Source organism: Camarhynchus parvulus, chromosome 8 (assembly GCF_901933205.1).
Source record: "Camarhynchus parvulus chromosome 8, STF_HiC, whole genome shotgun sequence".
Classification (NCBI taxonomy): domain Eukaryota; kingdom Metazoa; phylum Chordata; class Aves; order Passeriformes; family Thraupidae; genus Camarhynchus; species Camarhynchus parvulus.
In genome coordinates this window covers 29,999,425-30,014,317 of record NC_044578.1, presented here as the reverse complement: position 1 = coordinate 30,014,317, position 14,893 = coordinate 29,999,425, and the positions used below count along the sequence as shown (strand labels likewise).

Here is a 14,893-nt window from a genome sequence, read left to right as displayed (position 1 = left end):
ACCAACACTGAACATAGTACATTTTCTCATGGTTCTGCCACACTGGGGAAAGACAGAGGTGCTTATATTCAGAGTGATTCACTCTTACCTACAGAAAATGCAGAACTAGCAAACAAGAATAATTTGTACATTTAGCTCTAGTTGACAAGGCTTTTAAATAATCAACTATGTCGTAGTGAGTTAGAAGAATCATTTACCTTGTGCAAAAGTTTGCATTGCTCTTGGTGCTGAGCATGCAAACTGCACCACTGCAACCTCAGCCTCCCGTGCAACCACTGCAGGTATCGAACATCCACTCTGCCTTCAGGTCCTGCTTCACCTGTGCCTTCCTGGCTCTCAGGCACATCATCTTCACACTGAAAGCAGGAAAGGATACCAAACTGGTTTTAATGAGTTTCAATATTTCCCAGTCATTCAGTACTGAACATACAAGATATTCAGGCCAAAGAGGAAGGAAATTGCCCTAAAATGAAGTCAATTCCAGCAGCACAGAGAAATTAGAACGCAGGACTGGGAACAGCCTAAACAAGTAGAGAAGTGTGGAATACATATCAGCTTCTCAGCTGTGATGTGGTGAGCTGTCTCCCCTCCCATCTTTCATTTTCCATACCCAGGAAGACACAGTGTTCCTGAGACAGCAAGCATGTTCTTTACCCAGATGGGAAAAAATGTATTTTGACTGCATTCTAATATGTCAAAGAATATAAAAAACAGGTTTAGCTCCTGCAGTGTCTTCCTGAGACCCCATTTTGTAAATCAATAACTTCTATAGGGGCAAAATCGTGGGCCTCGGCTTGCCCAGCTATTTTCTTTTCTCCATCCAGCATTTCCCGTCTGGTAGGATTGAGGAAAAGAAAAAATCCTGCAGCTGGCAGAGAGCAGGACTCCACAGAGGCACTCTCAGCTACAGTTGTATCATCTGTCTTGCTTGTTTTGCCTTTTTCTAGAGTAATTTGGAAGCAAGAACAGAGAAGCAAAGAGTTTCCATTTGTTCATCTTGTCCCATTTTCCCTCTGCTGCAGATGAAAACCCAACAACAGCCAACACCTTCATCTTCTGCATGAAATTCCTGCAGCACATTTGTTGTATCTCTTTCCCAGGAACACGAGGAATTCCACCTCCCCCAGCCCCTTGCACAAAGAGATCATTCACATGTACAGACAGATCTCTCCGTTTTCAGCTAACACTCCTGCAGATTGCAAATTAAAAGGGGAAGAAGACATGGCTAGTTTTACTTCTGATGCCAGTAATACCATTTAAAGTAGAGCTTTCCATTTCATGCAGTCTATAGGAATTACACACAATAAACACAACCCATCGTTGGTTTATTTTTACCACAACATGTCATAAGAAGTAGAAATAACACAGAACTGCAAAGACCTGGTTATTCAGAATGGATGTTTGCCATTCTGAAACAAAGTGTCTCCCAGCTCTTAGACTCTCAAGACATTTCTTTCAAGCAGAAATTTTAAAAGCCTATTTGAAACATGACTGTTTGCAAGAAAACACTTAGGCAGATATTTGGACCCACAGACCTTGATGGTATTTAAGCATATGTGCTTCCCTGCTTCACAGACTTCCACGTTCAGTAAAATCTTCAAAAGATCCAGTTGGCAGGCAAAGCTTGAATGCAGTTCCAATTTGGATCCTAAACTAACAATGCAAACTGTAAAATGAAGAGATTTAATCTTGCCTAAAATGCAGATTTCAACAGAAGTGTGTCTACAACCATGATCAAATAACCCCCTAACACTTGTTTTAACCTAAATATCTCCAGCTGACAGGGCCTCTATTACAATGAGTGTCCCTATTATTTATAAGCACAGAAATGCTGTTCTGGTCACATACCAAACTGTATCAGTATTACAGGTCTGTTCCCTTTTGTTCTCTGGCTCAGATAAACAAATGCTATAAATCACAGAGGTGCAGGGCTGGTAAAGGGCTTCTACTTTAACGGCACAGATTCATCTTTAACAAAAAAAAAAAAAAAAAAAAGAAAAAAGAGTTTGTGTCAACTCCAGCATCCCTCTTCTTCCTCCGCTCCTTTGTCTCCAGGCTCCTAAACCAAGGCACTGTGTCCTAGGACACTGCAGTCCAAGCCAATACCTCCACAGCTCAGACTGTTTTGCCCCAGCCAGGAAGGTTTCAGGACCAGGACACCATGCAGATATGATCACCAAGCTGCCCATTAGCATGGTAGCCAAGCAGCTGGATATTAGTCATGGCAACAGAGAAAACCCACGTGTAAAGAACATTAAAACACCTCACATAAGCAGCTAGAAAGCCACAAGGCCAAAGACAGACTTGGGAATCCCAGATTAAAATCTGCAGTGTCCATAATTTACAGTCCTACTGCAACTTCCCTGGTTAGAGGTTTCAGAACAGCACAAATACTGCTCTCCTGGGGATTTATTTCAGGAAGGACTGGCATTAGACTCGATTGCTTTGGCAGTACAGTGACAAACACCATGCAGAGTTAATTTTATTGTAGCAACCTGCCTTATTAATATTAAAATAAGGAAGCCAGCCAATGCATTTTTAACAGGATCTCTCCATTATTTATTTCACAAACTGCACAAAAAATTTACTTTTGCTATGAAATACTTAGCCCGGCATAAAGTAAACAAGGTAAAAAAAAAAAGTCTTGCATATTATACTGTGACCTCAATTTCCAGCCCCATCTTTACAATCTAAGACTATTTACTGCTCTCCCAGGGGGTGAAAAATCACTAAAACACCAGCCCAAGCTACAGGCTTTGCTTCGAGTATCAGTGTGAATTTATCCAATCTATGCAGCAGTCCAGGTACACACCTACACTCACTCTGAGATACAGAAGTGCATATTTTTTTAGTCCAGCTCACAGAGAGAGCAGCCAAGGCAACTACCCAGAGACCCCAAGGGCCTTCCCACACTTGGAATGCTCCACACCACTTTTGGAAGAGATCATTCCACAGCCACTTCCCAGAGAAGCATTTTGCTTGCAAACTGTTTGCTGCAATTAATGCTTCTCTCTGATTCCATTTCAGAGAAGGGATGTGCTTGGATCAGCTCGAGGAATTGGTGGCACAGCCTTGCAGTTCAAAAGTCACATGAGTAAATATCAATGCCCTCATCACCACGTTGAGGCTTTTTCCCATCACTGGTGATGTCTGAGCTGGTCTGGTCAAACTGGGGGATGTGGACCTGCCAGAGCACCCCGAGCAGTGTAACTTAGGAAAGCTGATTAAGCAGAAGATAGAATGAAGCTGCTCATTTCACTCCCACCATAACTCACCCCAAAGGAGCTTTCTATCCTAAAAGCTCCAAGTACTGCTGTTAGAAGTTTTCTGTATCCACTCATTGGCAAGACTAAGAAAAGCAAGCACAAGCCTGATCAAAGTGACAAGCATATATTTACACGAGCTCCCTCCAAGCCAGTTTCTGAACTATCACCCTGCCCACACTTCAGCAGAACCACCTCTCCTGTGGTAAAAGACCCAGGAGAAACAAACAGCTAAGCCCCAGAACAAATACACCTTCCAAGACACCACCCATCACCATCCCAGTTAAGGTAGCTCACAAACTACAAAACCTACCCCAGGCTCACAAAGACACCTCTGGCTTAGTCAGACCTAAACATGGTTTATGTCCCAAAAGCATATATTTAACAATTTTTGCAAGGCAGCCTAAAATTCAGTCTTTAACACACAAATTTTGCCCTAAACATTCCATCCCAATCTATTTCAAGTCAAATTATTAAAAAAAAGGTGTCAGATCATTCCCAAAAAGTGTGAATAGGTTTGTGGTTAGACAATACAGCAAGTGCATTAAAAAACCCCCAACACTGCCGAAGTCCTTCTGGCAGAATTGTTCAGAGCAGACAAGTCAGAGTCATGAAATACAGTGAGCTGAAAAAAGCCATCAGATATGAAAGCACTCAGAGGAAAAGAATAAGGGGTGGGAGAAAGGAGGGTGTGAAAAAGACATGGTGCTTTATCAATTTTCAGCCACATTCCATACATCTGAGGAAACAACTTGCATGCAGTGTGCTTAGAGAGAAATTAAAGATTAAGAAGTTTCAACTTCAACAGCAGAAATGAAGCTGTTCTTTTTGGTTTGAAATACAAAGCAATCCCATGTTATCAGAAATCAGAGAGCAGGTGTACCAACAGTGGATGGAGATAAATTAAACAAGTACTTCATCACATAAATACTTCATCAAAGAACAACACAGGCACCAGTGTGTTTACAGACATATGAGAAGGGAGCATTTTTTCCACTACTTGCTTTATTTGAGGATTTTAGTGACTTGGTATGGAATAGATTTTGCTCTGCTCATACATTTTGATTTACTAAAACTCCAAAAACTGATTTAATGAAAAATTCCTTGCAGATCCAGCGATATGCCATTAGCAGGACTGCAGAGGAAACACTCTGCTGTGCAAATTCATCTAGACTTTCTACACTACTCCTACTGATATAGGAATCTTTAAGGCTTATAAATCCTTACCTCAATAAATTCACTGTGCCCTGAGCAGGCACTGGAATAGAAAAGGCCGTGCTGCCTGCACTGCTGTAAAACACAGCCATGGCAGGGCTGGCTCCCCCAGAGATGCTCTTTTCTGACTGTGAGCTGCCACCTGTCGGCCCAGGACAGAGCCCAGCTCATCCCCACCGAGCTCTGCCTTTTCCCAGGCATCTTCCAAATCCCTGCAAGCACCAGCTCCCTGCCTCCACACCTGGACAACCAGCAAACAATCTGCTGCTCACGCTACCCATGGAGAAACAAGCCTGCTGGAACATGGATAAGATGTTTAACCCATGGATAGATGCACTAGGTCAACTCCCTGACACGTAATCTTTGAGCAGAGCAACACAAAGCAACTGCCAGCTGAAGCCTCCAGTGCCCATTCCCAGCCCACTGCTCACCTGCACGGGACTGACTCCAGGTCTAGACAGAAAATATTTACTCACTTACCACTCAGATCTTGACTACTCTCAGCCCACAGCCTGGTATCACAAAGGTGGGTAGGAGCACATTTAGATCCTCACTGCAGGGCTCAGGAAAGGCAAGGCAGTCACATAAATCAAGCCAATAAAGTGCTTCTGCAGCTTTTACTGAGCGCTCGTTCCGAGCCACTCATAATTCAGACATTGGTTTTGATGTGACATAACATATGTTAACTTCTGTAATTACACATCTTTAAACAGAACAGAGCTTTTTGTTGGTTTTTTTTCTAATTAAACACCATAGCCAGAAATAACAGTATCAGACATGCTTCCCTAATTAATACAGCCATATATCTATCTGCAGGAGGGAAAATGTGAAAAGGAACAATCTGAACAGATGAATGCAAAAGGGACAGCACTATTTCCATTAATAGCACCCATAAACAACACTAAATGGATTTCCTCATAGACAAGGCAGGATCCAGATTAGATTTATGTAGGGAAAGATAGATGGTGTAAAAACCCATTCCCAAATGGTGCACATACCAATTAAATCTCCAGATATTTGCATAGAAGAGTAAGTTTTCCACAAACATAAGTGCTCTCAATGTTGAAGTTATGCTCGTATCACATTCAGCAATTAAAATAAAAAAAGTGAAGTCCTGTGTTTCCTCAAGGCCTTTTAGCTTTTAAATTTCTATGCCTCTTGTAAGAATTACTACTCACAACAGCACTCCCAAGAGCTTACTCTTGGCAAAGAGTGAAAAAGAGAAGGTGCTGAGGGAAGACAGAAAATGTGAACACAGCTCTTACCCATGCCTGCCTTGTTCAAACAAGCCTCTCTGGCAGTAGCCACGGGCCTGAGGCACTAGAGCACATCAGTCCTTTATCCCATCCCTCCCCACTCATTTGGGAGGCTGTTTAAGAGCTCTGCAATACAGCAAAAGCATGAGGCCTTTAAATGAGCTCGGCAGCGCTGCCTAATCTTTGGAGCTGCAAGGTTTTAAAAGAACACTAAAATCCCAATGCCCACTGCATTATATATTCAGACAGAACATGGAAACTCAACATCCAAGACCAACACGTGACAGGGCAGACCTTAACTGGGAGAGTGTTCTGCAAGGCTCATGAAATGCAACACACAGATAATGCCTTGCACTGCTTTTTCCCCCTGCCTGCAGCTGTAGTTCCCCTTGCCCATGGCCATTTGCTCCACGGTGGCAAGAGAGGAGCCCTTGGAGGCAGAAAGATGGAGCTCCCTGCAGCAACAACACACCTGGAGCTAGGGGAACACAGGGGAACAGCACCTGCCCTCCAGGAGAGAGGAGACAGAGCTCTGCCGTGGGTGAGGGCCTGCCATGCCCCTTCTCCACACATTCCTGAGGGAAAAGTCCTCCTGAGGGAAAAGTGCTTTATTTCAGAGGATCCTCTCAACCTCAGACCCAGGTTGCTGACAGTGGGACACCACAAACAGATGCTGACATTTAACTGCAAAGGCTGCAAAGACAATCAGAACATACCAAAGGCACTGGCTGCTCCCTGGCACTGGAGGGCAGGAGAGGCACTGGAACATCTCAAAATCCCTCCTGTTTCCCGAACAGCCCAGGAAGGAGCTCCCTGTGCTGGATTTCAGCAAAGTACCAGTGTGACCATGGTAAACCTTCCTACCAGCACACCAGTCCTCACCATTTGCTCCTCACACAGCTCAAGCGCCTGTCTGCTGAACCCCATCCAGAACACGTCAGCTGTAATGTCAAGCTCAAGAAATTCTGCAATTCAGACATTACCAGAGACACAGCAGATTCAATAAATTATAAGCCTTTCTGATCAGTTCAGACTTGTCTTTTACAGTGTTTTACTTTGACATGCTGTCTAGAAAAAAAAAAAAAAAAACAACAAACCACTTCTTAATTGTGCATTCACTGTGTCAAGCAAAGACAAATGTTGGTAACTGCACATCTTCCAGTGTAGCACAGGAAGAAGGCACCATGACAAGTTCAAAGTATGCTACAACAGACTTGTCAGCCACACTGAGGTGAGGAAAATTCTGCAGGAGAAACCTCAGGGATGCTGCACCCTCTGCTCAGGTTTCACAGATGGCTTTTAAAAAAAGTGTTCCTTAGCAGCTACTGAATCCAGCAACAGTAATAGCAGAAAAAGGGCAAAAACATAAATGGTGAGAGTTACTAGGAAGACAGGAGGACAAAGAGAATAGAAGTGTAAGCTGAGGGAATAAGGGAGGAAAACCAAAAAATGAAAGCTGACAGACTAATATAGCCCATAAAGATCTGGAAAGTAATTACGCCTCTGAGTCAGAATCAATAAGGTTAATAAAATTCCCTCCTCTGTCCTCACTGGAATTGATGAAGACATGGAAAAACTGCAGAAAACTACTTTTCACTGAAACTAGTGCCCAAGGTTTCCTGGTTTTCTGCTAGGGGGAACATCAAGCTGGGCTGCTACTTTAACACTTTCCTCTAATAACATGGTTTATGGAACAGCAGTGACTGTCAGGTTTTCTGTAAAAGAAAGGCATTGCAACAAGATTAAACCAAGCATAACCCTTACACTATACTGGAAATAGCCAGTGAGCCAAACTAGACCATGACAAACAAAAGATTAATCAAATTGCAAACCTAAGGGTCAGAAGGCATGTTTATCTTCATTTTTGCCCACCAGAAGTAATTAAACTGAGTTCACTTTGGCATGCTAGAGACACGTGCATGAATTCCAAGCACAAGAGACATAATAGCTCTATTTGTTGATTACTACAAATTCACAAAAAGGGAGGGGCATCCAATTTCACTCAGAGGCCCAGAAGCAGACAGGGGGAATTAGTGGAAACAAGAACCAGTGTTTGTACAACATCTCCTGATGATCATGAGGGATATAACATCACTACACCCATTTAAAGAGCTCAACAGCCTCCACACATAATCAAATTACAGGGCACACAGATTAATTTCAGCTGTAGAAATAAAAGAAGCACAGACAGTATTCCTCCCTGGAAAGAGGAAGAATATGTGCTCACAAAGTACTGCTATTACCTGCCCAAACCATCAGAGATTTGGAGAAAGCTGGGGCGGCATCACTGAAATTTAAAATGCGAGGTAAATAAGAATTACTCAAATATTGAATGTGCTAAAAAGGCAAGTTCATATCAATTATATGCTTCTCAGAGAGAATGAGAACTCCCCAGGTGTGCCTCCCAAGTTCAGTGAAGGAGACAGTTTCAACTACAGGTTTTCAGCTGTGTCTTGTACACTTGGATTTGTTCTGTGTGAATAGGAATCAATAAATGGCACTTGAGAATAATCTGCCAGTACATGATCACCAAAGCAACAGAAGACGTTGAGACATCACAGCAGTGAATATCTGAGATGGAAATTCACAAGGGGTGTCAAAAGCCTTTGAAAACCTTGTCCATCAGTTACTGGCCCAGGTGCTTTAATGCAATTAACAGGCGAGAATTCCCAAGCAGACACTTCAGTGCATCGATGCGAGCCTCCAATTCAAATTGTTCTTAAGTCTTTATAGATCTAACAGAGTTTGTGATTACTTCTTCTAAAGAGTTGGCCAGTGCAAGGTTTGAACTATCACTTACTGCCTCTGGAGTCACCAACCTGCTGACAGATGGGCACAGTAAATTCAGAGAACCTGAACTGCTGCAGCCCAGCTCTAAAGTTTATCATGGATTATGGATCCCAGTTTATCATGGATTATGGATCCCCTCCTCCTTCTCCTGCTCCTCCTGCACAGCAACACAGTTTGCTCCTTTAACTGTTTCCCCTCCCAGTTTATAAACTTCACAGGCTAGAAGAGAGCCTGGCCAGGGAAGGACGTGCCACAGGCCCCAGGATCCTGGCTCAGGAGACACTGCAGCTCTGCCCTGCCAAAAAACACGAGCTGGAGCTGCCCTGAAGGAATCTCTTACCTAACACACAAAAGCAGCCAACCCCCAGAACCACCCCAGGCTACCAACCATGCCTGTCCTTGCCACAACCCCCTCACAGTGAGTTCTGACTACATTAGCACTACCTCTTACCACCTTTCATCATCTCTGAGTTTATAATTTCAGGAATTATTTAACTCTTGGTTCTGAAAATGTAAGTACATGCAAAAGTCAGCTTGTGGAAGCTTTTCCCAGCTCAGGTTCAAAAGATTAAGAATTCCACGTAGAGCTTGAGCTCCCTGTCCATCATATGTCATGAATACCCTTGTACCTCTGAAAATCCTTTAGAGCTGATGGAAGTGTTCAATTTGCAGGGAAAGAAAACGGTGTTGCTAAGGAACTGCAAAGGAAAAAAGGCCAGAGTGTGGTAGCCTGAAATGAAATTATTTAAATTAATTGGCCGTTGATATGTTGGGTATTTGGCACATTATCAGCAATTCAGTAGGCTTTGTTTTAAACTTGGGCTGAAAGAACAGTCAGAACATGATTGTACACTTAATTTAGGGATTAGCTCCATTCTCTCTTCTCACACAACAGACCCTGTTCATCTTTGTGGATTTCAGACAAAATTTTAAAAGCAAACCACATGAATATCAGTTTGAACTAAAGCTATGCCTACTGTTATTGAAACTCCTTTCCTTTTAAATGAAGACAAAGAGTAAGGATTCTCTCCAAATTTATTCTCACTGGTAGACCAACAGATGTACTTTTCCAGCAAGTACTGGCTTTCACACTTTGCTCATTTTGGCAGAGATCTCAGCCATGCACAAAACCAAATGTATTTCATGGATTTTTGTTTTGCAACATTTTCACTTCAGGAAAATTGTTTGTAATCATTAAAGATTTCATTCAGTGGAAGATTTTTCAAGTTCTCAACTAAGAATTTCAATTGTTTTAAAGAGCATTCCCTTCTCTTTCTCCTATTTTTTGAGAGAGATCTTTCCTAAGCGAAGGTTTTTTCCTCTTCTTTTACCTTTTTCCTTCACTTTACTGTAATAGAAGAGAGTTAAGACTGCAGAGACTGCACGTCTGGTGTGTTAACTTACAAGATGTCAGGTAGCAAAGTGACAACCTCACCCTCCCCCTCTCTTACTGAGATTTTGGGGTTTTATTGCTGAACACTGGCTGATGAGCAGGCTTTGCCACATGAATAAAAATAACAAAAATAACAAAATAACAACAGCCTCACAAAATAACAACAGCCAGCAAATAATATCTAACAACAATAAAACTTAACACTTTTATGAAACAAACAAACAGCAGGTTTTCATGAGTGGTTTACAAGGAGCTGATTCACTGACCAAAATGAGGTGTGTGACCCACCCATCTCCTCCTCACCCACCACTGCCTCCTTGCATCCTTGCCAGTGCACTCCTAGAACTTCATTTGGTTGGCACCTAAAGGTTGAATTCACTGGTCTTGCAATGCCTAGTTGATCAAATAAAAGATAAGACCTCTCCCTCAAAATTCCATTTGCTTTAGCTTTCTTGTGATAGAGAATCACAAAACCCACCAGTCATGCTGTAACTATATTCTTTTTTTCCTTGTAAATATCTATTTTTATTGGAGCATGAAAACTGCTGAATGAACACCATACAAGAAGTGTTTCCATTAATACAATGAGCTTTACATACACAAGCTAACTCCAACTTCCAGTCTATACAATTTTTGTCTGGTCTATTAAAAAAAAAAAATCAGACTCTCAAGCGTTTCCAAACACTGTTTGGGACAGTTATGGAGTAAAAACATTTAATATGCATTCCATGCTTTTTGAGAAACACGAGTACAGCAGGTGAGAATTGCAGTGAAAGACACACCAGTATGTGTGGTCATAAGAGATAACATTGTATTACCATAGTTCTTTCATCCCTTTTTGGGAAATGCAAAACTTAAAGCCTTCAGAGAAAATAACACAGCTGCTGCCCCTGTGTTATTCCCTGAATTCATGTCACATTTCACTTGTCACTCTTTTGTAACAGAAATTAAGAAAAATTTTGACAAAAAAAATTTTAAAAAAACAAACCTGCTACGGCAGATGAAAAACAAGCAAAAGGTAAAAGAGAAGTTGAAAGTAAAAAGTTGTCCAGTAGTATGTTTTCTCTGAAATCTCAAGGCACCCTTCACATAAGTAGATGGCACTGCCACTCACAGCTCAGCCTCTTGCGCTCCCTCTTCTGTGCAGCAAATAATTGTAGTGCAGCAAGAGTGGTCCCTTTCCTCAAAATACTTCTTGTAATGTTGTTACAAAAAGGATTCCTTCCCTTGAACTGTATTCCATTTGTACAAGTGTTTTCCTTCTGAAGACACTGTTTCTAATTGCAGCTTTCCAAACTTTCACTTTCCTGCTTTGCTGCCCCCTAAAAAGGCTCCAGAAAACCAGGGAAAAAACATATATGGGATCAAGAAAGACCACAGACCTTAGACACCACAAGATAATCAGCAGGTAGGGCTTCTGACCTACAAAGTCCTTTGCCAAAAAGCTAAGAAATTCCGTGAGCCTGTCAGCTTGAAGGAGACTGAGCAGTAATTAGGTCTGACTAGATGACGGCTACTTCAGAACAGACTTTCTATGTACTAACAGTTTTACTAACAGAAAAAACAATACTCTAGTGTGTTCTCAAAGGTCATTAGTTACCTCAAGGGCAGGAGCTGCCATTCGAGACCTTGTTGTTTGCAAAAAGTATTATTTGCCTTACCTGCTCTACTCAACAGTGCCAACACAGGGAGCATTCACTGCTAACCTGTTTGCCTGCCCTGCAGAACCACTCACAGCTCAGTCTGGGAGCCCAAGACCCAGAAGCAGAGAGACTGAAGAGATTCACTTAACTCCACAGTGGTCTCAACTGTACTGGAAATAGAAATCAGGGAATTCAGGCAGGGGTGGGAGCTTGATAAAGAGAAAGAACTGTGGTGGTGCTCACAGGGGTCACCAGGATGAGGGAAGAGAGGAGAATCTTGACTCCATATCTCAGAAGGCTGATTTATTATTTTATGATCTATATTATATTAAAAGAAAATTATATACTAAAAGAATAGAAGAAAGGATTTCATCAGAAAGCTAGAAAGGAAAGGAATGGACTGATAATAAAATCTTGTGACTGACCAGAGAGTCCGAGACAGCTGGACTTTGATTGGCCATTAATTAAAAACAACCACATGGGCCAATCAAAGATGCACCTGCTGCATTCCAAAGCAGCAGATAATTATTGTTTTTCTTTTCCTCTGAGGCTTCTCAGCTTCTCAGAAAAAAAAATCCTGGCAAAAGGATTTTTCATAAAATATGTCTGTGACAAAGAACCCCTAAGCTTTACACACAGAAAGCTTAGAGAAGGGAAAGAAAATAGACACTGGCCTTGTTTGAAGCTGCAGTCACTTACCTGCCAAGGCACCAGGACAGTACCCGTCACACACTGGTGGTGACACAGCTGCTGTCACAGGTGACTCGTGGACAGGGTGGGGTGGAAGGACACAGCATGCTCACCGTGCACACAGAGGTCCCATCCCCAGTCTGCACTCTGTTCCGAGCCAGGAGCTGCTCCAGGAGGCCGGGGCAGTGCAGCAGCCAGGAGAAGGCCAGCAGCAGCTCCCGGCTGCCCGCCGAGCCGTCGGCCGGGAGCCGCTGGAGCTGGGGCCGCCCGTAGCCGTGGTACCACAGAGCCCACTTCACAAACCTCACCTGGGCACCTGGAAGAGAAAAACACCAGAGTGTGACACCCTGCAGCACTGCATCCACCCACTGAGCCCCACAGGGCTGCCTCCTCGGAGGGCAGCACTTTCAACCCAGCCTCAGGAAGGCAGTGGGGACTTGGTCTTTATCAAGGGTCATTGTAGCCTTGAGCTGAAGATAGAAATGAGATGGATGAGGTGTTTGGGTTTTTGTGTAGAATGGCTGAATCTTTATTGTACATAGCTTACTTTTATATGGTATTAGAAGTACCCTGTTTGAATTTCATAGGTTAGCAAATTACTGAAACTCAGTTGATTGGCTGGTAATGGCTAATGTACATGTCGATCAAATTTTTTTCTTTCCAGATAGTTTCTATTTTTTCTTCATAGACTCACAGGACAGACTTATTTTTGTAGCTGCGAACTCCTTTCTCATAAGAATAGATTGTTATGTAAACTGATTTTTTTTTTTCTCATGGGAATTTAACAGGTTAGTTTAGCCAGAATAGTAAGATTTAAACCATGTTTTATAAGGCTTTTCTTTTATAAGGTTTTATCTATATGTAACAATCAACAACTGGTGAAGGACAGGAGGGAAAGGATAAAAGCCTTCTTTATACGCCCCATTGTGATTGCAGGAACTACTGCTCAGGGAGAAGAAGAAATTCAAACTTGGGATCAAGACCGGTAATGGCCTCTTGGAAATTAACAAAGGCAACAAAGGCAACTAGCCATCCCCACTACAATGGGACTCCAATTCACCTATTCATTTTTTATGAGTCACCAAGCATGCTATGAATTAGTAAACACTCTGAACCACTCTACTCCTGAACTAAACTGGAATTTAGAGATAGGAGTTTCACAGCCTGCTGCAAATCTCTGAGCGCCAGAGAGCAGAGATAATGCAGCACAGCACACGGGCTATTAAATTCTCAGGAATGCTCTGATCCATATTCCTTCACACCAGCAAATGTTACCTGACAGCTACAAGACAGGCACTGCAGGGCTGTAAAATACTGAGGAAACACAGAGAAAGTTATTATTAAAAAAGGTTCTGCCCAATAAACCTTGACTCTGTACTAAGTCAAAAACAGAATAAAGAACATAATTAGGGGGACAGTGAAAACAACACAGACTGGCTAAGAACCAACAGCTGTAAAAGGAAGACCTGCTCAGAAAGTTTCTGGAGTTCTCAGAGGGCTACAAGAAGCAAGTGATTAAGGAAGATTCAACCAGTGCAAGACATTTAGACTTCCCACTGGGATTCAGCTTGCACAAAGAAACCAAGGCCCTGCAGTGGGGGGACAGCAAAAGCCTTGGATCAATGACAAGTACCCAGCAGACAAGAACCAGAGGGCAGGAACAAATAGTGGTTTCACATGAGGGCTCTGTGCTAAACAGCTGCTGTTCAAACAACTCAAAATGACACTTAGACAACGTGACAGTGACAGAAAACTTGGTGCTGATGTGATATTAGTAGTAAAGAATGCAGGCAGATCATGAAGGACTGCAGAACCTTGAGCCCAAGCTTTAAAAAGACAGATAAAAGTATTTTTAGCAAAAAATGAAAAATTATGTGCACAAAGAAAGAAATGTTCCTAACTTTACTGACTTACAACATGAGACTGGACCTGGAACCGCTCCGTGGGCTCAGGAACACCATCTCAGATGATAAGGTTTTTAATGACAGTATCACAATTGGTTCTGACAGGCATCCAAAGGCAAACTCAGTGTGAGAAACCTAGCAAGGACACTGAACAGAACACAAATACCCACCGTGACCCTTATTTCTTCTCTCCCATTAAGGCTACAGAAAATTTGGAAAGAAATGAAGAGAAAGGACAAGTACAATCACAAGAACAGAACAGCTGCATTGTAAGAAGCGATGAAGTAGGCCAAGAAGAGCAAGAATGGATATGGCAAAACTCTTCAAAATCCTGAGTGCTGTGCAATGGGTGAAGAGTGGATGATTTGTTTGCACAACACTCAACACAAGAACTGTGAGCCAACAAAGTTAGCAAGCATGTGAGTCAAAACATGATAAAAGAGATGCTCTTCACACACGCAGCAAAATTCTGAAATTGCTCACTGTAGGACTCTATGGACTCCTAAGAGTCACTCAGGCTCAAGGAGAAACTGGATTTACAGAACAGCAGTTCATGGAAACTTATGAAACACAAACATATCCTCTCTGGATTGCAAAGTCTGAGATGTAAACTGCTGGAGGCTGAAGGAATATCCCCCATGTCATGAAAGCATCCTTCTAGATTTGCTCTTTTCTTTCCCTTTGACAGCTGTCACAGCTGGGTGGAGCTAGAGGAATCTACAGTTTCATGCAGTTCAGG

General features: G+C 42.4%; 1 protein-coding gene across 1 annotated transcript in view; it reads right to left on the bottom strand.

The window, feature by feature from the left end:
- Positions 1-14,893, bottom strand: part of TEDC1 (tubulin epsilon and delta complex 1) — a 70,476-nt gene that overhangs the window by 51,094 nt on the left and 4,489 nt on the right. Inside the window, exons 3-4 of the mRNA XM_030952977.1 lie at positions 12,364-12,566; positions 198-356 (exon numbers count right to left, since the gene is read on the bottom strand). Coding sequence (XP_030808837.1) covers positions 198-356; positions 12,364-12,566 — 362 coding nt within the window. The remainder of the gene's footprint in view (positions 1-197; positions 357-12,363; positions 12,567-14,893) is intronic.